Here is a 23,458-nt window from a genome sequence, read left to right as displayed (position 1 = left end):
TTATTATTGTATGAGTGAGTGTATATTTATTACATTGTTTATTTTTTTGTTATCAGACCCACAAGAGGAAGACCTCCAAAACATAAGAGGGTGGAAGAAGTTTCGAAAGCTGACCCAGTAAGTTTAATATTTTGAATACTTTCTTTTATGTGTTATATGATTTAATATTTAACATGTTCAGTCGTCACGCACATTAAATTTTGTATCGGGGGCAACCAATCTATTATCATCCTGTTTTTGTATTAATTTTTTACTAAAATGACAGATCGTTCAGATAAATTAGGGCAGTCGAATATGGAGTCAGTAAGGTTGTCCGAGCTATATGTTACGTCGCAGGCTGTGTGTTTCCGATGCTAGAACGCTACATCAATTTGCAGGCGTCCGACGAGGAATCATTGTCGAGCAGCAACGCCGCCAGCAGCCGGCGCTGGCGCGTGCGCCGCCGCGAGCCGCGCGAGCTGCGCTCCGACGTGCACGCGCACATCGCCGCACTGCAGCTGCCGAGCCGACCCGATATATGGACGCAGGTATGTGCTGCCGGCGCGTGCGCCGCCGCGAGCCGCGCGAGCTGCGCTCCGACGTGCACGCGCACATCGCCGCACTGCAGCTGCCGAGCCGACCCGATATATGGACGCAGGTATGTGCTGCCGGCGCGTGCGCCGCCGCGAGCCGCGCGAGCTGCGCTCCGACGTGCACGCGCACATCGCCGCACTGCAGCTGCCGAGCCGACCCGATATATGGACGCAGGTATGTGCTGCCGGCGCGTGCGCCGCCGCGAGCCGCGCGAGCTGCGCTCCGACGTGCACGCGCACATCGCCGCACTGCAGCTGCCGAGCCGACCCGATATATGGACGCAGGTATGTGCTGCCGGCGCGTGCGCCGCCGCGAGCCGCGCGAGCTGCGCTCCGACGTGCACGCGCACATCGCCGCACTGCAGCTGCCGAGCCGACCCGATATATGGACGCAGGTATGTGCTGCCGGCGCGTGCGCCGCCGCGAGCCGCGCGAGCTGCGCTCCGACGTGCACGCGCACATCGCCGCACTGCAGCTGCCGAGCCGACCCGATATATGGACGCAGGTATGTGCTGCCGGCGCGTGCGCCGCCGCGAGCCGCGCGAGCTGCGCTCCGACGTGCACGCGCACATCGCCGCACTGCAGCTGCCGAGCCGACCCGATATATGGACGCAGGTATGTGCTGCCGGCGCGTGCGCCGCCGCGAGCCGCGCGAGCTGCGCTCCGACGTGCACGCGCACATCGCCGCACTGCAGCTGCCGAGCCGACCCGATATATGGACGCAGGTATGTGCTGCCGGCGCGTGCGCCGCCGCGAGCCGCGCGAGCTGCGCTCCGACGTGCACGCGCACATCGCCGCACTGCAGCTGCCGAGCCGACCCGATATATGGACGCAGGTATGTGCTGCCGGCGCGTGCGCCGCCGCGAGCCGCGCGAGCTGCGCTCCGACGTGCACGCGCACATCGCCGCACTGCAGCTGCCGAGCCGACCCGATATATGGACGCAGGTATGTGCTGCCGGCGCGTGCGCCGCCGCGAGCCGCGCGAGCTGCGCTCCGACGTGCACGCGCACATCGCCGCACTGCAGCTGCCGAGCCGACCCGATATATGGACGCAGGTATGTGCTGCCGGCGCGTGCGCCGCCGCGAGCCGCGCGAGCTGCGCTCCGACGTGCACGCGCACATCGCCGCACTGCAGCTGCCGAGCCGACCCGATATATGGACGCAGGTATGTGCTGCCGGCGCGTGCGCCGCCGCGAGCCGCGCGAGCTGCGCTCCGACGTGCACGCGCACATCGCCGCACTGCAGCTGCCGAGCCGACCCGATATATGGACGCAGGTATGTGCTGCCGGCGCGTGCGCCGCCGCGAGCCGCGCGAGCTGCGCTCCGACGTGCACGCGCACATCGCCGCACTGCAGCTGCCGAGCCGACCCGATATATGGACGCAGGTACGTGCTTGTATGGCAACGTCAACTGACGCACGCTGGGATACAAAGTAATGACAAACTTTTCTCGGTCACCTCTATTGAATTTTTTCATTTTCAAAAGTGGCCATGCACTTTAGCGGCTGAAGTGATGTACAACATCGTCACAGGGCGGACACGCTATACATCAAAAATCACTCGCGTTTCTATGTGTGAACGGCACGTCTGTACCACGCGTCATGCGTCATTGTTGAGTAAGTTGCTTAAAAACAGTACTGAGCGGTCGGCAAACGGCCGTCAATCTGGTGTCGCGGGGCGAGGTAATTAGCTCCATGCATGAATTTATTTTTATTTTTGGATTTATAATTTATATCGTTGGAACACCGGAAATGATAAAAATACTTTTGTAAACCTTAACATTATTTTATTAAAAAATATTTAAAATGTTGAAAAATTTTGAGCGGTTGAAACGCTCATAATTTTTGGCGCGAATTCGACAGAGCGTGTTGACGTCACACGTTGGGCGGCCCAACTGACGTTTGCTACTAATGACACTAATCTGTCGAACGCGTGACGTCACGTGGCGTTTCGAGCGTTTCGCTCACTAGCTTTTCGCGGGCAAATTTTTGTACTTTTTATTTATAATTTTCAAGTAATTAAATGGTAATTTAAAAAACGGAAATGCATTTGTAACATGATATAACGGTAACAAACATCCGAATAAAACATATTTCGTTCAAATATAAACTTCATGCATTAGGCTAATTCGAGTTGGGGCGGGGCGGGGCGGGGCGGTGCGCGGCCGTCCTGTATGATAATACTTTAACATATTATGTGAGCACGTGTGTGTGGTGGTGTGGGTGTGCAGGAGCAGGTGGGCACGCTGGTGGCGCGCGTGGGCGGCGCGGCGGCGGGCGCGGCGGCGCGCGCGGCGCGGCTCGCGGGGAGGGAGCTGCTCATGGCGTCGCAGGAGGAGCTCGTCGCCTGTCTGCACATACGGCTCGGCCCCGCTGTTAAGGTTATATCACATAGATAGATAGATAATAACTTTATTGCTAAACATTATCGTGACAAATAAAAAAAGTGTATTTATAATAAAACTAAAACTTAAACTTAGGTCTAAGTACTATACTAAACTAAATACTAACTAACTACTATATCACATTTTATCATATAAAGAAAGAAAAGACATTTATTGTAAAGACCTTCTACAAACAGCGCCTCAGTTACAAAAAAGAACTTACTCACTAAACACTTAAAGCTAGGTACAATGGTAGTTATAGAAAAAGGAGTAAGGTAAGGTAACAACAAATTTTGGCGCCGCCAATATCGTATTACATTAAAAAAAACCGGCGAAGTGCGAGTCGGACTCGCGCTCGAAGGGTTCCGTACCATTACGGAAAAAACAGCAAAAAAATCACGTTTGTTGTATGGGAGCCCCATTTAAAAAATATTTATATTATTCTGCTTTTAGTATTTGTTATTATAGCGGCAACAGAAATACATCATCTGTGAAAATTTCAACTGTCTAGCTATCACGGTTCATGAGATACAGCCTGGTGACAGACAGACAGACGGACAGCGGAGTCTTAGTAATAGGATCCCGTTTTTACCCTTTGGGTACGGAACCCTAAAAAATAGACATTTCAAGTATAACAAACACCATTGCAAATTAAATTAGAAAATGTTTTTTGATAATAATAAAAAAATATGATAGAGGTGTGATTATATTTTTCCTGTTATATTAATAATAATGTTATTATTATATAAAAAATTCAAAAGTTTTCGTTGGTAAACTTTGGATATAACGGGGGGAATAGTATTTTTTTTTTCACATTTTCCTTCATAAGTCAATTTTTTTTTCACTATGAAAAACAAATAAAAAATTGTTTTGTAATGTTCAATTCGAGCTCTTCCAAATGATATCCCACTCGACCTAGTAACTAGACTTTTGACTTTTACTATTCCAAATTGATAGCTTCAGTAGTTCACGGACAGAGTCGCACCATAAGGGTTCCTTTTGTACCTTTTTTGTACGGAACCCTAAAAAGATACATTAATATATACTTTTTTATTCATATCAAAAATAAATATTGACAATTGACCAATTTCGAAATATGTTTACAGGTTTACGGTGCAGTTCGGCAGTTACGGCGCGCCATCACATGAAAAAGAACCTCCCCTTCCTTGCTATTATAAAAACGTCAAGCCAGATCCACTCCCGCGCACTCCCGGTAAATCTATTGAAGTACAAAAATGTACGCTGCGCCGTCACAGGGCGGACACGCCATACATCAAAAATTGCGTTTCTATGTGTGAACGGCACGTCTGTACACGCGTCATGCGTCATAGTGTAAGTTGCTTAAAAATAGTACTGAGCGGCCGGCAAACGGCCGTCAATCTGCTGTCGCGGGGTGAGGGCATTCGAGTCGGGGCGGGGCGGGGAGTGGTCGTTCTGTATGATAATACTATTACTTATTCTGTGCCGCCATGACATTTACGCGGTATCACACTGGTATGAATCCGCACAACTCTCGCTCTCCAATATGAAGACCTCTTTACTCCTCAATTATCCAGGGATGAAACATTCACGTGTCAGAGACACTTCGTGACACACTTAATTTTTGTCAACCCTTGGCCACACTCCACAAAGTGAAATTTTTGGTCATAATAAATAAATAAAAATAAATAAATAAATAAATAAATAATAATGAACAAAATTAAAACTAACCCGAAAATCGCGTAAGAAGTTAACAGTGTCATACATTTGGCCAAATTACGTTTCTATAACCTCCTAAGGCCCACCATACAAAGTTTCCCTATTTTTAATTTGTATACAACAAGGTACAAATTAAAAATAGGAAGAGAAGATTAAGAATTAGGGTGACTCGTTTGTTCTAGAAAACAATGGAACAAAAGAAATGCTACTTAATTCAGTTAGTGTAAGGTTCAAATTAGATTGAAACAGAGTGTACATTGTAATGCACACTGGGCCTTACGAGGATAAAATAAGACTTTTTTTTGCAACTTTATTTTACTGGAATAAACCTACATTCTCAATAGCTAATGGAGTTAGCAACTGTCAACTGTTTGCATAGATGGCGCCATCATAGCTTGCCCCTTTTTCTATGAGATTTGCCTTAGAGCTCATCCAGGGCATACAATCCATTAAAAAAACAAAAATTTGTCACAATTCTAGGGATTGACAGGGCAAGAGCTATGCTGGCGCCATCTGCTTAATACTTCGGCCAACCCCATTTGTGAACCTTTATTTCATTTCGTGGTGTAAGGCCAAGAGTTGTTTCCCTGCCAAATATGTACATACCTTAAAATGTGGCATTTTCAACAAAAAGGGTACTTATTGTCGCTTGTCAGTAAGGCGCTATTTCCACAGCTTCAATTAGAAATCAACCTTATCAACAAGCGACAATGTGGTACCTTTTGGTTGAAAACGTCACAAATGGACTATTAACTGATGAAATTCTTAAGGTATTCATACTAAAAGAAGTATGAAACTAGATATTTTGCTTCGGTGAATTAAAATGAAATGTCTCGAAATTCAATCGTGTTATTTTCTAAAGTATAGAAAATTACAAAAATTGTGTTGGTTGTTGTTTCGAAAATAATACGATTTATAAAACCTATTACCCCGGCTACATACTCGACGAATGGTATGGGAAGTATGCAGACAGGGGACAGTTGTGACAGGGGAGAGTTTTGACATCGTCGATTTTTTGGAATCTATTATTTTATTTTATTTTATACTTTATTGCAACCATGGTATTCATCAATATACAATTGTTATAAATAAAGTTACAGTAACTCATGGACCCTGATTAGGACATAGCAAATTATACTGTATTTTCAAAGATAGATATAACTCCGTAATAGATGGATACAGTCTAAGGAAAAAACGTGCCTCGAAAATCACGAAAATTTGATTCTCGATCAGAGAGCGCCACTAGTTATGGCCTACACTCGTATAGAGGGCGTTGACGGTTTCGTTTGTTATTTACAATTTTAACGCATATCAGTGAAAGAACATGGGTCAAAATCATAAAAATAATTAATGCAAATAAAAAAAATCATTTATCCATATTTAAATACATTTTATCGTATTTTTATAAATATTTATTTTTAGTTTTAAAGTGTGTCGACAGATGGCAGTGAATTTACTGGGGTTACAAAATTTACTATGACAGTACCGCTCTAGTATAAGTTACTCTATGGTATTTTACAATATTAACTAAATCTTAAATATATATCTACAATTTGTTATTTAAATTGTTGTGGCTACATTTCAAATATCATTAACTGTAAGAGAGCTCGCATTAGCGCGCGTTTGTTAGTTTACGTTACTAGCTAACAAACGCGCACTGTTGCGAGCTCGCTAACAGTTAATAGGTTCCTAAACATCGACACTGTCACAGCTCTCCCCTGTCACAACTCGCCTGGTCTCCCCTATGGCGGCCGACGACGAGTAGCGCGGCCACACTACGTTTTTGCCTACTTCCCTCGCTCCCATGCCACTCGTCGAGTATGTGGCCGGGGTATATCAAGAGACTGATATTATCTCATATTCATTGTACATGTACATATTAAGTTTTAATAAAGTTCACTTTTATTTTTGTATTTAATAATGGAATACAAAATGGACAATATTACTTAGCTTGTTATTGGTAGCGCAAATCGATTCATTGGCTTTAAAAATTGAGGTTGTGAGCTGTATAAATCTAACGCTTACGCTGTTTCTTTCTAGCATCTTAAACTAGAACGGGATAAATGGTGACGGCGATAAACGCAACCATGTTAGGACTGCGGCGATCCTGCGGCGTACTATCGATGTTAGAAATATTCTATCTCTATCTCTTTCGCTTGCGTTATTCGAACTTTCGAACGAAAGAGATAGAGATAAGTCACTTGCATGATTTTAGTTTTTCGATGTTAGGGTGGTATTCCATCTGTCCAACATATTGGTCCAATGTGTATTTGCGTCTCACATTTTGCTTAGCGAGAGAGTGAGACGCAATGCACGTTGTATCAAGATATTGGACAAATGGGATACCACCCTTAGGTCTGTTGGTCCTGGATTAAGCGAAGTTCAATAAAAAACAATGTTCCGTAAAAAATGTAATCAACTATTTTTATTATGAAATTATCAAGAAAACCCATGGAAAGTGAGAGCAAGTTTAATATTTTAAATTATGAACTTATTATTTTTTAAGATTATAAAAAATACTAATGTGCAATTTATGATTTAGGTATGTTCTCAATAGAAATAATGTTTTAGTTTCTGACAGTTTTCTGTTTTAGAATTAATTTTATAATTATCGTATCAGTCAACTGTAGGTTAAATAACGAATGATTTTAGTTGTTTTATTAATTTATATTATAGAATATTTCTTAGGTTATTCTGCAAGGTGTATTATTTTTGAGCGTACTATAATAACTGTTTTATGTATGTAGTGTTCGTCTCTCTCGCGTTTACGCTTTATGTGCGTGTTAGAAAGGGACGAGCGCTATATATTCGTGAAAGCCGCTCCCATACAATCTGTATAAGTTATAAGTAATAAGTTTTGCCTTTTTCTTATATTAATCTTAATACAACATTCGTAAGTTTGCATACAATGGACAAGTTTTAATATTTTATATCTATAAAAGGAATATTATTAATTTTGTTCATACATTCACAATTTTCCTTTTAGAAATGAAGATCATTCTATATCAATGTAAATAAATATGTCATTAAGTGTAGTTCCTAATATATTCATCCTAAATATTTGGTATTGTCCCTTTTTTTTATCGATGTCTCAAACCTGTATGTATTTTATACATGCAGTCAAATTTATACTGTAAAGCTCGCTCCAGACTACGCTGCGCGAAGCCGCGAACGCGAGTGTGGAGTCGATTTCGCTGATTAGCGAACTAGACTCCACACTCGCATTCGCGGCTTCGCGCCCCGAATTCGCGCACGAGTGTGGAGGGCCCTTGATGTCAAATGATTGTTGACATTTTGTTAAATCTGTAAAAAGTAAATTAGAGTCTTGCTATTGTACCGGTGGCCATGTACAAAGTTACATTAAATAGTGTAATGTTTTTACAGAAAACAGTAGTGTTAAGGAAGGTGCCATTTCCGGTGGCATACGCTATTCTAAACTGTTGTTCAACAATAAAATGTGAAAGTAAATTGGTGTTTTACTGTATTCACAACATAGACCTAGCATTACATAGATCAGCTATACGCGTGCGTCCGTGAGGGACAGAACATACGCAATGCGACAATATGATTGGTCTGTGGATTGGTCAAGAAATTTTTTTTTTATTCGTCCTTCTGGACAGGCTGTACTGATAGGCCATACTGCCTCTTTGGTCGAGAAGATTTGTAGCCCACATAGACCTAGCATTACATAGACCAGCTATACGCGTGCGCCCGTAAGGGATAGACATAGATGACGTCATAAACGTGGGGATACCATATTGGTAAAAATTACCCCAATATTTGATATCACGTTGGGGCGATTACCCTGGAGGCAAAGTTAGCTTGTTTGACGGTATTAAAAAATTGTTAAATAAAATGTCAATGGGCCGTTCTTTTTAGGCGTATAAACAATGAAATACCTCCTATAATTCGCGCAGGTGGTACAAAACTAAACATGTTTAGTAAATAAAACGTAAAATAAAATGTATTATGGGTTTTAATTTAAAGAAATCACAAATCGCAATCAGACCAATTAATGTACACCACATTTAATCTTCACAACATTTGTTTATTTATTTTTTGGAATTAGAAGTACGAAAAAACTTCGAGGTCAAAATTACCCATAAAATTATGATATTTTCATCTGGTATCCCTAACATGATTGTTATGCAGCTAAATTAAGAAGAAGTTTAAAAATGGCTGACCTCAGACTCTTACCTACCTACGTAATTTGGGCGGATAATTTTACAAATAATGTTTTGTTAATTTGCGTAAATAATTGTGATATTTTTATTGAAATCGTTTGATTCTACATTGCTTTGAGTGTAACGTAATTTTACGATGTTATTCTCACATATTGCATTAAGAGGAAGGTGTAAAATACCGTACTTACGTGTGCAAGGTTATGATCTCATATTTTTGCTCAGAGCGGCTATTACAGCCGATTACAGAACAATTCACCAGTATTTTATCAAAGTTCAAGCATTCAAAACGCTGACCATCACTATATTTCATAAGAGAAAGCACAATTTCATACAAAACAACGATAATTAAACAAGCAACGAACAAACATGACATGTCACGTACTTATTTGTTTGCCACAACCTCGGTTGTGGCAGCGGTGGAAAAGTGAAACTATGACAAGGACAAACAATAACAGCGCTTTCTCTGCTACTCCTACTGAAAGATACATAAGACTATCCCGTTCGGTCATTTTCCCCCACTCCTCGTGACCGATCCAGTTATACTAGATTCATGGTAGCCCACCATAAACCATACAAAATTTACGATGGGGAATAAAAAAAATGTGAGACTGTGACTGCTGTGACACCACCCCATGACAAAAATTAAAAACATGGAAATACGGGACATTGGCAACACTGGCGCACGTGTGCGGCAGTCTGTAAGGAGGATCGCACTGTTTTGTCGGTTCGGTGCGATAGTGTTGAACGACACGCCAGTACTACCCTACCTATTTCTAGAACTGCTCGATGGTGTGGCCTTTAAGCGTAACACACCGTCGCACCGCACCAAGGTCATTGTGCGACGCATCCATAAGTAAGAGCGAGAAAGCGATATCTCTTTCTCGCTCTTACTTATGGTTGCGTCGCACAATGACCTTGGTGCGGTGCGATGGTGTGATGTCCATTATTCCGAACTTCGCCCATGTCGCCCATCCAACATTACACATTATTTGAGCCAATGGTATAACTGCTGTTATAAAAAATAAACTTGACCTAAATTACTATGTTGTCTGTGGTTCGACTCATGAATCTAGTATTAACTGGATCGGTCATGAGGGGTGGGGGAAAATGACCGAACGGGATAGTCTTATGTATCTTTCAGTAGGAGTAGCAGAGAAAGCGCTGTTATTGTTTGTCCTTGTCATAGTTTCACTTTTCCACCGCTGCCACAACCGAGGTTGTGGCAAACAAATAAGTACGTGACATGTCATGTTTGTTCGTTACTTGTTTAATTATCTTTGTTTTGTATGAAATTGTGCTTTCTCTTATGAAATATAGTGATGGTTAGCGTTTTGAATGCTTGAACTTTGATAAAATACTGGTGAATTGTTCTGTAATCGGCTGTAATAGCCGCTCTGAGCCAAAATATGAGATCATAACCTTTCACACGTAAGTACGGTATTTTACACCTTCCTCTTAACGCAATATGTGAGAATAACATCGTAATTAATTACGTTACACTCAAAGCAATGTAGAATCAAACGATTTCAATAAAAATATCACAATTATTTACGCAAATTAACAAAACATTATTTGTAAAATTATCCGCCCAAATTACGTAGGTAGGTAGGAGTCTGAGGTCAGCCATTTTTAAACTTCTTCTTAATTTAGCTGCATAACAATCATGTTAGGGATACCAGATGAAAATATCATAATTTTATGGGTAATTTTGACCTCGAAGTTTTTTCGTACTTCTAATTCCAAAAAATAAATAAACAAATGTTGTGAAGATTAAATGTGGTGTACATTAATTGGTGTGATTGCGATTTGTGATTTCTTTAAATTAAAACCCATAATACATTTTATTTTACGATTTATTTACTAAACATGTTTAGTTTTGTACCACCTGCGCGAATTATAGGAGGTATTTCATTTTTTATACGCCTAAAAAGACCCATTGACATTTTATTTAACAATTTTTTAATTCCGTCAAACAAGCTAACTTTGCCTTCAGGGTAATCGCCCCAACGTGATATCAAATATTGGGGTAATTTTTACCAATATGGTATCCCCACGTTTATGACGTCATCTATGTCTATCCCTTACGGGCGCACGCATATAGCTGGTCTATATAATGCTAGGTCTATGGGTTCGACTCTCAGAATAATGACTAAAGCAAAGAAGCCGGGCAAAAATAAAAGCTTGGTAAAAGATATCGTATTCACAACACGTTATTACTTTTTGTCTATGAGTGAGTGAGATAACAATCCGCAAGTTCTTTCGTTTTTTTTCAGTATTGTCATAAGATGAACTGAGGGAAATGTCAAATGGTCCTATGTGGTTCTATAATATAATCCAGCCAAATAAAATATAAGTTCGTTATTTCACAGGTAGGTGTCAACTGTAACAACTTGACATAGTCGTATTATTTTAGTTGAAATATTTCGGGATGTTACAGCGGTCATCTTGGTTTATTTTAATTATATTCTTGCTATTCCTGAAAGATTGTTGAAAAACGTGTTGAGTTTTTATTTGTAATGGTTTGAAGTTCCCTTTGTGATAATGTCTTGTGTGATCGAGGGCTGTAAATCGCATACAGGAAGAAAAGAAAATACGCACGAACCGATAACCTTTAATCGGTGAGTTTTGTTCAATTTTGAAGAAATTAATTTATAGGACCTGACCCTAAACATAGAAATCGATATATTGTTTATGTAATTATTACTTGCATTCAAGTCTATATAGATTTTTGCATAAATTTTCGAACTTTTCTGCTAAGTATGAAAGGTTATATTTTTGGCATAGTGATGTATCGACCTCAGATCAATAACCTATCGACATCCTTTCTTATAGTTTGGCCCAGGACTGTCTCATTTTAATTGATGAGTACAGTCAAGGGCATAAATATATATACATTCCCAAAGTCTCAAAAATATGTGTACGCTCAGACAATAAAATCGTGTTCACATATTTTTAAGCCATTTGTCTGGATCGATATTTTTGCCTTCGACTGTACCTATAGTTTTCTTTGTTCTTACTTACTGACAGATTGTGTTTGCCAGACTATAGTTTAATACTAAAAACCGGTCAAGTGCGGGTCGGACGCGCGCACCAAGGGGACCGTACTTTTTAGTATTTGTTGTTATAGCGGCAACAGAAATACATCATCTGTGAAAATTTCAACTGTCTAGCTATCACGGTTCATGAGATACAGCCTGGTGACAGACAGACGGACAGCGAAGTATTAGTAATAGGGTCCCGTCTTTACCCTTTGGATACGGAACCCTAATAAAAAAGACATTAATGATCATTGATGAATGTTCCTTTTATTAATATTGTTGGTCACAAAACTCAACTTTTTATTTCAATTTCCAAAGGACGAGGAATAGGGGATATTACTGCAATGTTCTGCCACCAGAGTGCAGCACTAGCTTTTTTAGTGCACCTTATCGTAACTTATTCATACTGTACCTTTAACAGGTTTTTGACAAGTTTTCAGGGGACCTACCGGAAAACTCGAATCCGAAATTTCGTTATCTAGCTGCCTCTTTATCGCTCGAATACGCAAGAGTGACAGAGATGTTAGATAACGAAAGTTCGATTTTCTTGTTTCGCGATAGACCCTCAGATTGTGATAGTGGCGCCACCTACGCCGAGTTTCGCGTAATATTCCCTATTATTAAATAAAAAAAATATATTACACGAACGTTTTTTTTTTTCATTTCCTATTTGGTACAGTCAGCTGCAGAGAAAAGGTACCCCACGTCCATACTAATTTACAGAACTTTGTATGCAGGGGGGGTGCCTTTTCTCTGCAGCTGACTGTACATGACTAGAAACTATACTTAGTCTTTTAGCATTAGAAAAAACGGTAAACCATTTCCACGTGTCTTTTTATTGACAAGTTTTTTTATAAATATAGCAATATTTTACTTATGAAAGCAAAAGTATGTAAATGATCGTATATTATATTTGTTGTGACTTATTTTCAAAGTGTTTTTCGATAAAACGACACGTTAAGATCGCTCGCCTTCTTTCTAATGATAAAAAAACGAGAGGTATAGTTAGACGGTTCTGAGTGGTAGACTGCAAATGAGATAAAAGCTATATTAGGTACATGCATTAATCCTCATATCAGACGGCTCTTTGATTCCAAGGATTGCATAATTTTTATACTTTTCAATGATTTTTAGAATATGAAAATTATAAAAAGTATAAAAGTTATGCAATCCTTGTATTCCACGCATTTCATTTCATTTCAACGAGCCGCCTGCTACAGATTTCTTGAAATTGCCGCGTTTTTTCAGGTTCAACTTTCATTAGCCAGACTATTATCAATTTGCCAATTTCGTGATTATTCTTTTACACGGCACATAAACTTATGCATAATTTATCGATATAAAAAGTCGACACAGTCACATCCCTAGCAAATTATCAAACTTATGACACCGTACGTAAATGAGAAATAACAAGCATATATGCATCTCTTTTCGGCACATTATCTAATTCGTAAGGAAGTAAAGTACGGGTATACATATTTGCGAAGCATTTTTGCCCGACTTCTATGCTTTAGTCATTATTCTGAGGTTCGACTACACGCTTTTTTTCGTTGTGCGTCGAGCTGTCAAATTTAGCCGTTCTTGTCAAGTTCTTGTTCTTTCATGAAAATTTTCGAAGCGAATCAGCGAAAGTGAAATAAAAAGTACATAAAAGTTTTACAATTATCGTGTCTTGGTGCTTCACGATCTTGTGTTTGTGTAGCCCAAAACGGAAATAATATGGCGTTATACTGTGCAAGTAAGTGTTTTTGGCAACAGCGTACCGGGCGACGCTTTTATTGTTCACTTCTCTCAAGCGAATTACATACGTAATTATTGTAAATTTTTGATAAATATTGATTGTTTTTTACATTTCTTGCAAATTTGCCGCTTGGTTGTTGTATCAAGTATATATTTCGTGATGTTTGTTAGTTTATAACCTAACTTCCATTCGTAGTATCGAATGAGGTACCCGAGTTGCCGGTGGTGTCTCCGTCGTCGGGCTCCGTGTTCGAGAAGCGCATCATCGAGAAGTACATCATAGAAAATGGCGTCGATCCCATCAGTGGCAAGGAACTGCGAGTTGAAGATCTTATTGAAATCAAAAGTAAATAAATAAACAACCATGTTTTAACATTTGTCGAATTAGTCCGCACTATAGTTATACGACTCAGCAAAACCTAATCACACAGCTTTTTAGAAATTTGCAGTATTACTGGCTTTTTTGTTTAGTAAATGCCCATAGTATCTAGTTAACTAAATTAACTAAATGCCCATAGTTGCTAAATATGTCAACATTACATTACATATAGTTTTGCAGGTTTTGCTCTATTTGTCCACCAATTCATCTGACCGCGTGAAACCCTCAGTGCTAGAAAGCTGTGATTTGATATAACAAGAAAGTAACAACATTTTGCATGATGGAAAACTGCCAGGGGGCGTGATTTTGTATGATGCTGAATGCATATGCAAACGCATATGGCTGGCAGTGGATGTGCTAATATGCAATATTGTAAAATATTTGAATCAGGAAAATCTTTCTTTCATTTTTATTACTAACAATTTTAAGACCATGAACAAAATGCTTTTTCATATTATTTATCAATAAACAGGTAATTAATAAATTTATAATATTAATTATAATTCTATATTTGATATACAAGGTCTGATATACTTTTTAGCCCCTCCGATTGTCAAGCCAAAGCCTCCAAGCGCCACATCGATCCCAGCAACACTGAAAAGCATGCAAGACGAGTGGGATGCCCTCATGCTGCACGCCTTCACACAGCGCCAGCAGCTACAGACGGCTAGACAGGTATGTTGGAACCAGGGCTCCGCACATCCATGTTACACACTGACACTAGTATCCTTTTGGTTGAGAATGGCACATATTAGCTTCTGCTACTGAGATAATTTTTAGGGTTCCGTACCCAAAGGGTAAAAACGGGACCCTATTACTAAGACTCCGCTGTCCGTCTGTCTGTCTGTCACCAGGCTGTATCTCATGAACCGTGATAGCTAGACAGTTGAAATTTTCACAGATGATGTATTTCTGTTACCGCTATAACAACAAATACTAAAAAGTACGGAACCCTCGGTGCGCGAGTCCGACTCGCACTTGCCCGGTTTTTTCAATATCAAGTGTTGTTTAGTTGGCTGAGGATCTTATGTTTGTAGGAGCTGTCTCATGCTCTATACCAGCACGATGCGGCGTGTCGCGTGATAGCGCGCTTAACCAAGGAGGTCACGGCGGCTCGTGAAGCCCTCGCCACGCTCAAGCCGCAGGCCGGCATAACTCAGCAGCCTCAACACCCGGTATGTATCGCAATGGTATATATTAAAGGCTAGCGAGTTTTCATTCTCAATAAAAGAGGCGATTTCATATCTTAGAGGAAATATGTGCATGCGTAATATAGTTGATCTTCGAATTGAGTAATTTTACAAAGTTGTGTTCTGTGCGCGCGTTCGTTTATCCTCGAGGACATGAAAACGATGATTCACTCAGTACCAAATACTGGTCGGTATACGGTTTCTATAAAAAAGAGAGGGCATTTTTTTTGAGGGGGCTAAATTATTACATTAAAAATTAAAGATTTTATTTCGACAAGAATAAAATAGTATGTCATCCAGACTTTGTCATCCAAACGCAAATCTTGCGTAAATTTGCTCTCGGAAAGCGACAGGTGCAGCAGACTTGCGACATTCTTTTTTCTGCTAATAGTTCCTTTTCTTCACACTCGCTCAGTAAATGTGGAATTGCACGCAGGTTTAGCGGGAACAATTGGAAAAAGCGTTTTCCCTAGGGAGTTATGAAGTTTCTAGTATTATGATTAACAGTTTCTTGTCTTTATACTTCATTTTTGTATTGCAAGTGTGATGAAAAACATTGTGTGTAACTCGGGGCGTAATAATATTGCAAACTCTAGTCTATAAATCGCTCCGGCAAGCCTACTATACTCTCGTTTGCAATATTTAACTTACGCCCCATGTTGCACAATGTACCATTATTATACATGGTTAAGTCATTCTGAGATGTATGGAAGTAAAACGACTGACAAATTCCCTAAACGTTTTCAGGCGGAGGTCTCCGCAGGCGGGGGCGGCGGCGCCACGGCCGTGGGCATGTCGGCGGAGGTGGTGGGGCGCCTGCAGGAGCGCGCCACGGCGCTCACGCAGGAGCGCAAGCGCCGCGGCCGCACCGTGCCCGAGGGGCTCGCGGGGCCCGACCAGATCCGGGCCTTCCTCACCGTGGCCAGCCATCCTGTGAGTATCACCGCCCACCGGTCACATTCCCGACTCAAAATGGTCCCGCTTCAGCTTAGCGCTGTTGGCCAAATCTGATCCTCCATTGGGATATTCCGCACAAAATATTTACAAGATATTCATGTGATTTGCGAATTTAGTGTTCTTAAGCTGGCAAGAACCGGTTAACAACGTTTTTGTCTGCACACTAAACTTTATTACCTTTTTTAAAGCGTCCTCAAAGTAGACCCCAGATGGGACGACAACATCGAGAAGAACCGTGACGAATGGCGTAAAATGAAGGAGGCCTACACTTAAAGGGTAGAAAAAGGCTAAAGAGAGAGAGACCTTTTTTAAATATGAATTTTGACAATTTATTTTTTGCACAGGGTCTCCACTCAGCCAGTGTACCCGGAATCCTGGCCCTCGATATCAACCCGACGGACCACAGCCGCATCCTGACGGGTGGAAACGATCGCAACGCCACCGTCTTCAACAAGGATACCGAGCAGGTGGTCGCCATCCTCAAGGGTCACACCAAGAAGGTGAGTTCTTATCGTTCCTGCTGTTGTATTAAAACCCCTACTCCCAGAGGCAGTTTCAATTTCAATTTATTTATTTTGCACAATATTGGTCATGTCAGTGTGGTACAAATTCATGAGTGCATATTACGCCTCAATAGGCATGCAAAATCTTACACTAAAATTATAATTAGCCTATCTTCTTAGCTAACTAATAGGTATACATTTAAACTTATACAAATCACAAATTAATATATTATATATTATACATTAATAATCGACACATTGTGAAACATATAAATAATAAAACATTCAAAATTACAATTAAAATAAATGAAACAGCCATGATGATAAAAAAAATAATAGTCAACATTATTATATTCAATTGTATATTTTTTCGAAAAATTCCGTTAAGGAATAGAAAGGCCTACTGATTAAAAATGATTTTAAATTCTGTTTAAATTTATCTAAATTACTGCATTCTGTGATGTCGTTATTTAAAGCATTGTATATTTTTATTCCATTATATTCTGGGCTTCTCTTAAAGTGTACGTAATTATTACATTTTGGTAACTCAATACTATTGTTACTCCTTAATGCATGCATCTTGTTTTCACCTTTGTACCTGTATTTAAATTTATTTTTTATGAATATGTGTGCAAATTAAGTAGATATAAAGCGATATTACAGTCATAATTTGGTGTTTTATAAAAAGAGGGCGACAGTGTTCTCTAGGTTTTGCTTTTCCAATACTTCTAACAGCTTTCTTTTGTAAAATAAGTATTGCATTAACGTGAACACTGATTCCCCAAACCTCCAGACCGTACCTTAAAATACTCTCAAAATAGGCGAAGTAGCAGTGTTGGCCGAACGTTAATTGCAATTAACCAGTACAAATTTGAACCGTAAACCGTAACGGACGGCTACAGTTTACGGTTAAATTTTTACTGGTTAATGGTTAATTGTATTAACGTTTCGGCCAACACTGCCCAGTAGGCCGAGCACATGATTGGCGCGAGAGTACCTCGCCGCGAGATAGACTACCCGTCTTCACTAACTGTATGAATTAAAGAGGGACGGGTAGTCTATGTCGCGGCGAGGTACTCTCGCGCCATTCATGTGCTAGCCCGGCGGAGGTCTAAATTTGTCAGCCAAAAAACAACAGAATTTAAAATTAGAATCTTTGTCATTTCGGACGCGCCATGGCGTCCATAGAATTCAAGGTGTTTAAGGCCGCGGGGTCCGCTTTTTTGCAGCCACGGCTAAGACCTAACGCCAAGAATTTAGGCACACACAGATTTCCACAACCGACCCAGAGGAGAAATTAGACTTTTCTTCATTTCCTCATGACGTATTTCTTGGCTCCTTTAATATTCCTTGGCCAGGCCTTGCATGAGTTTCGAATGTAAGTTGTTTTTTTTTGTATCTTTCTCCAGGTCACTCGGGTCATTTACCATCCCGACGAAGACACCGTTATCACGGCCTCGCCTGATCACACTATCCGTGTATGGAATGTGCCGACGTAAGTACACTTGCCTTTAAAAAGTCTCTTGCTAGATTTCTTGTTTAACACTGAATAAACAGTGTTTACATGATGCGTGCATCAAAAGTGTGAATACTAAAAAACCGGCCAAGTGCGAGTCGGACTCGCGCACGAAGGGTTCCGTACCATTACGGAAAAAAACAGCAAAAAAATCACGTTTGTTGTATGGCAGCCTCATTTAAATATTTATATTATTCTGTTTTTAGTATTTGTTGTTATAGCGGCAACAGAAATACATCATCTGTGAAAACTTCAACTGTCTAGCTATCACGGTTCATGAGATACATCCTGGTGACAGACAGACAGACGGACGGACAGCGGAGTCTTAGTAATAAGGTCCCGTTTTTACCCTTTGGGTAGGAAGCCTAGCCTAAAGTCTACTTTTGTGACTATTGATGTAGTGAGTTCAGCCTTGTTTCACTTAAAGATTAGACTATTTAGACTCAAATGTAAACTAATCACTAAAATAAAATGTTTGATTGGTTTTCAGATCTCAGACAACGGTGATCCTGCGCTCTCACGACGGCCCCGTGACCGGGCTCTCGCTCCATCCCACCGGCGACTACGTGCTGTCCACCTCCACCGACCAGCACTGGGCCTTCTCCGACATACGCACCGGCGCCTTGCTCACCAAGGTACGTACGTGGGTGAACAAGATGCATATAACTGCGTCCAAATATCGGGAGCTCATAAACAATTCAAAAGGTAGTGTAAATGTTTATACTGTCCTTAGCTAGATACAATTACGGCGGTGGCAGAATAACAGCGTCCGTTGCTGAAAACCTTTGGGGCTGCTGTGCCCCGAAGCCTTTTTGGCACAGACATCAGCTGAGCCACCTTCCCTTTCAATTAGTTTGTAAGCATTATCGTGTACTTTTATTATGTACCTATGTTACAACTTCTTGAATAAACGTCTTTTATTATTATTATTATTATTTGTATCTCCTCGGATTTCTCGGGCCTATAAATCCCGGTCTTTTGATAGGCTTGCGTGGGGATATAGATCCAACACGTAGAGGCCCCTTGGAGAGCTTTAATGTCATGTAGAACGCCTGCTGGAACCCGTTCACAGGTGCAACAATAGACACCCATGAACCGGTTGCAACAGGCATTGGGACTATTGTAGAAAAAGTGAACAGTATACCGGTCTATGGATTGAAGTTTGGGTGGACAATGAGACTGGGCTATTGAAAAGAAGTCCGGACACCTGCCATAACAATGCTAACACACGTTATCGAGGCAGGTGGTGACTTGCCGCTGACTAGATGGGCCCCTGAAACTGCCGTCTGAAGAGGACCAGGAGCAACACCGGTGTGAACGGCTCAGGGGTGTCGAGAGGTGTGCGCCGCTTTCTACCCAGTGGCTGTTACCAGCCACTGTGCCAACTCGCGTCTTATGCATCTTTCACTTCCACCCCTGGAGCATATAGCTCTAGCGACTCCTCTCTGGACAGCCAATGAAGGCAAGCCAGAGCTGAGAGTCCTGCGGGTCCCCTTGGGGTCCACTCCGACCGACGAAGACACGCCGGAGACGGAGACCCTGACCGACTCTCGGGAGCACTCGGGTCCGTGGGGTCGTCACTCCCCAACAGCTCGCCACAAGCTGCCCTGCGGGCATAATATTATTATTATTATTATAAAAGGTAATCACGGTCTGTATCCCGGTCAATATAAGTCTAGTGAAACTAACATTGAATCATTCAAAAACTCTTAAGGTACGTAAGCTCATATTTAAAGTAATCTTGTAGGTTAGGGGTGCCTGGGGTCTAATATAGAGCTCTCTAAAGATAGAGCTGCACGACGCTTTACGATGGGGTCATAAGATTTTGAATACGGAAAGCTAGTCTCACCACAAAGAGGTTTGGGTATCTGTTATAGACGAGCGCAGGACTTGCGTACGGGTGTTTGTGTGCGTGCGTCTGGAAAGGCGGGATTCCACCAGTGTGCGGCACTGCGGCACAAGCATATTCAGTACAAAAATGCTAGTGCCGCACTCTGGTGGAATCCCGCCTTAAGATTGCTTCATGTAAATTTAAGTCCTTTGTTGGTAGCATGGTAGCACTGTTTATAATTGGTTTGTCTTTATTACCCTTTCTAACAATTATTTTTACATAATTCAAAATTCTTTATTTTATGAAACATACGTTACGATGTAGGGGATGGGGCCACCCGGTAAACAAAAGATTACCTGTGTTGGGAGGATAGGGTTGTTGACACTTCCAAATAGAAAAAAAATAATGGTACCATTTGATTCCTTACAATTGTATTATAAAAAATTGTACAGCAACAATGTACATAAACGCAATATTTCACAGACAAAATCGCAATTTCTTTGTTTTCCATACATCGAAACGGCTTCTAAGCAATAGCGACGTTACATGCTGACGTCACGATGTATTACCATTTTGAGAAGCGTTTCGTCAGTAAAGGTAATGGGTCACGTACAGACGTTTGGTCCTCAATCGACTGATACCGTTAATAAAAAAATGCCAAATACCCTATTATATGATATACCTTTTTCCAGGTGGGCGACTCATCGGGCGTCAGCCTAACCACAGCCCAGTTCCATCCGGACGGCCTCATCTTCGGCACCGGCACAGAGAACTCGCAAGTCAAGATCTGGGACCTGAAGGAGCAGAGCAACGTGGCCAACTTCCCCGGACACGTCGGCCCGGTCACCTCCATCTCCTTCTCCGAGAACGGCTACTACTTGGCCACCGCCGCCGAAGACGCCTGCGTCAAGCTCTGGGATCTGCGGAAGCTGAAGAACTTCAAGACTATACAGCTGGACGAGGGTTACGCCATTAAGGAGCTGTGCTTCGATCAGAGCGGGACGTACCTGGCGGTGGCGGGGTCGGACGTGCGCGTGTACCTGTGCCGGCAGTGGCAGGAGCTGAAGGTGCTGAACGAGCACACGGCGGCGGCCACGGGCGTGCGCTTCGGGCGCCACGCGCAGTGCCTCGCCTCCACTAGTATGGATCGTACGCTTAAGTTGTATGGTATTGAGTAACTTTATTGTGGTCTTTAGTCCCTATTGTTTAACCTTTTCGACGCCGTGTCGAACACAAAAGCTGTCATCCCGTAGACATAGTATAGTAGTTATAGACATGAAACCGAGCGACCGGGGGTAAGAGAAAGACATATTCATGTTATTATTATTATTAAGCCATTTCGTTTCCCATCTCAGGTTATTTGCTTTACTGTTTATTTGTTTCATTATCATTTTTTTGGATAGGAACCCCTGTCTGGGTATAGGCCTCCTCCAGTTTTATCCAGTTTTCTCTGTCTTTTGCTTGGTTTATCCACTCTTTTCCAGCTGTATATATTCATGTATTGACAAGTTAATGTATGGCAGCATAATCCTTATTCTCTTTCACTCTTAAATATTACGGTATTTCGCCATCGCCTCCTGCCTATGCTGCCATAACCCGACCGTGAAAAAAAACCCGGTCGGTGATAGGGACAAAGCGTGGCACTATTTTCTCTTTCCTCTTATAGGAATCGCAATAAGACTATCTTTCTCTATCAAAGAGTGTCAGGCGCTTGTGTCATCCCGACGCCGCGTCACCGAAGTGTCAAAACTGAAATTGAACTTTATGTATATACATGTAGGTCTATGTCGCTCTGTGGTTTCTGTGTGACTGATTAATCGGTCTTTGGCGTTGAACCTACGGTGCGTATATATCGGTCATTGGCGTCCAAAAGGTTAACATTGAAAATGACAGTTGGCGCTAATTTTTTATATAGGATAGTCGCAAGGAATTATTGGAAATAGATAAATTTACCCAGTTACGATATGGTCGCTTTCGTAAAAATACGTCAGTCTATCAGATGTTTTACTAAAATGCGACTGATGTAGATCAGAATACTATTATTACTACTAGAATACTATTATTACTAGTAGAATACTATTATTACTACTAGAATACTATTATTACTACTAAAATACTATTATTACTACTAAAATACTATTATTTTTTCTGTAACTGGGTTAATGTGCGTCTAGAGGCCATACTTGCGATTTTCCTCTCCATCCAAATTAAATGGTATTAGTTCCATTTGGTTCCATGTAGAGAATTATTGAGTGGCCACTTAGAATAAGATTTATTTAGTTTAGGGTTTATTTCCAAATCCATAATATTGATGTCATGAATGTCAAATTGCTGACCAGTCGGTATATTTGGTATAACTCTTGTTTTTATATTGTTAGAGTTTATATTATCAAGTAAAGCCACCTTCTTGAAATAAAATGCAACATTTCGAGTTGACATCGTATTATGGATGTATAAGCTATCCATTTTTGTAATTTTGACACCATGCACGGGCCACGGGCACCATGGGACTTTCGCAAATTTCATATATTGTATAGCTAGTAATGAATAAGAGAGAAATTAAATTGTTTGGATAAAAATAAATAGGAACCCTTAAAGTATCAAGAAAAGGGGATGATTCTTAACCGCCACAACTATTTTAGTCGCAATAGTAAACCTTATCGGAATGACTGTATGGTCTATCTGTAAAGGTAATAAAATTTCAAGTATTTGACTGGATTTTCGTGATTATCATGATAGCTTAAGTATGAAAAATGTATTTGAAATTAGGAATGTGCTGATCAATTCCTTAAGTTATAAATATTAATGTAATTTTCACAGTGCATTTCAGTGCTCTGTTAATTTCTTTACTCTGTCCTTGAAAATAAATAAGTATATTAATTTCAAATAACCAGTGTTTTATTGCCAGTAGGTTCAAATAAACATTCCTTTCAGTGTTTTAAGTATTTTTATTTTTATAAATTACACTAAACAATAAAATTTCCTTCCCTTCAAATCTTTAAAATATAATAATTATATACACTTAACTTACAGGAATATTAACATAAACAATATCTAACAAATACAAGTTTTGTGGTCTCTTCTACGCAATTTGATATATATATTCACTTATAGTATCTGAGAAGCTGACCGATTAGGATATAGGTAAAGCCTTAACCATGTTCTGCTGTCGATTTGTTTATCTTAAGCGAGGTTTAGATTAGCAAGAACTTGCATGCAATTTACGTTACATTGCCGACTACTGAGGTTAACTGTATTCAAAAGTTTGATCAGATACCGCAATGTAATGAAAATGAGGGCTATCGTTTTTTTGCTCACCAGTTGGCGCCTCTGTTGATGGTGGTCCAAAACAGTCCAAAAGACTAAAGAACAGCTGTCAGTCAGTGAAGTGACAAGTGACATTTGACATTTCGAACTATGGAAAAGACCACCATCTACACTAGCGCCCCTAGCGGCGAATTCATACGC

At 41.0% G+C, this 23,458-nt stretch overlaps 2 protein-coding genes across 2 annotated transcripts in view; both read left to right on the top strand.

Annotated features, from left to right (window-relative positions):
• LOC134742344 (uncharacterized) overlaps positions 1–4,188 on the top strand; it is a 37,637-nt gene extending 33,449 nt beyond the window's left edge. The window contains 5 exon segments of the mRNA XM_063675395.1: positions 57–117; positions 378–387; positions 390–1,957; positions 2,802–2,951; positions 4,061–4,188. Of these exon segments, the coding sequence (XP_063531465.1) occupies positions 57–117; positions 378–387; positions 390–1,957; positions 2,802–2,951; positions 4,061–4,102 (1,831 nt within the window). The 3' untranslated portion in view covers positions 4,103–4,188.
• A 9,257-nt stretch (positions 4,189–13,445) lies between these two features.
• On the top strand, positions 13,446–21,970 carry LOC134742255 (pre-mRNA-processing factor 19). The gene is made up of 9 exons (XM_063675285.1): positions 13,446–13,612; positions 13,811–13,960; positions 14,535–14,668; positions 15,031–15,168; positions 15,931–16,116; positions 16,485–16,640; positions 18,053–18,138; positions 18,650–18,794; positions 20,683–21,970. Exons 1-9 carry the CDS (start codon positions 13,594–13,596, stop codon positions 21,166–21,168), a joined length of 1,500 nt encoding a protein of 499 aa, XP_063531355.1. The 5' UTR covers positions 13,446–13,593; the 3' UTR covers positions 21,169–21,970.
• The last annotated feature ends 1,488 nt before the right edge of the window (positions 21,971–23,458 follow it).

Source organism: Cydia strobilella, chromosome 6 (assembly GCF_947568885.1).
Source record: "Cydia strobilella chromosome 6, ilCydStro3.1, whole genome shotgun sequence".
NCBI lineage: Eukaryota > Metazoa > Arthropoda > Insecta > Lepidoptera > Tortricidae > Cydia > Cydia strobilella.
The sequence above is the reverse complement of the archived record's forward strand: the minus strand, read 5'-3'. Positions and strand labels throughout refer to the sequence as shown.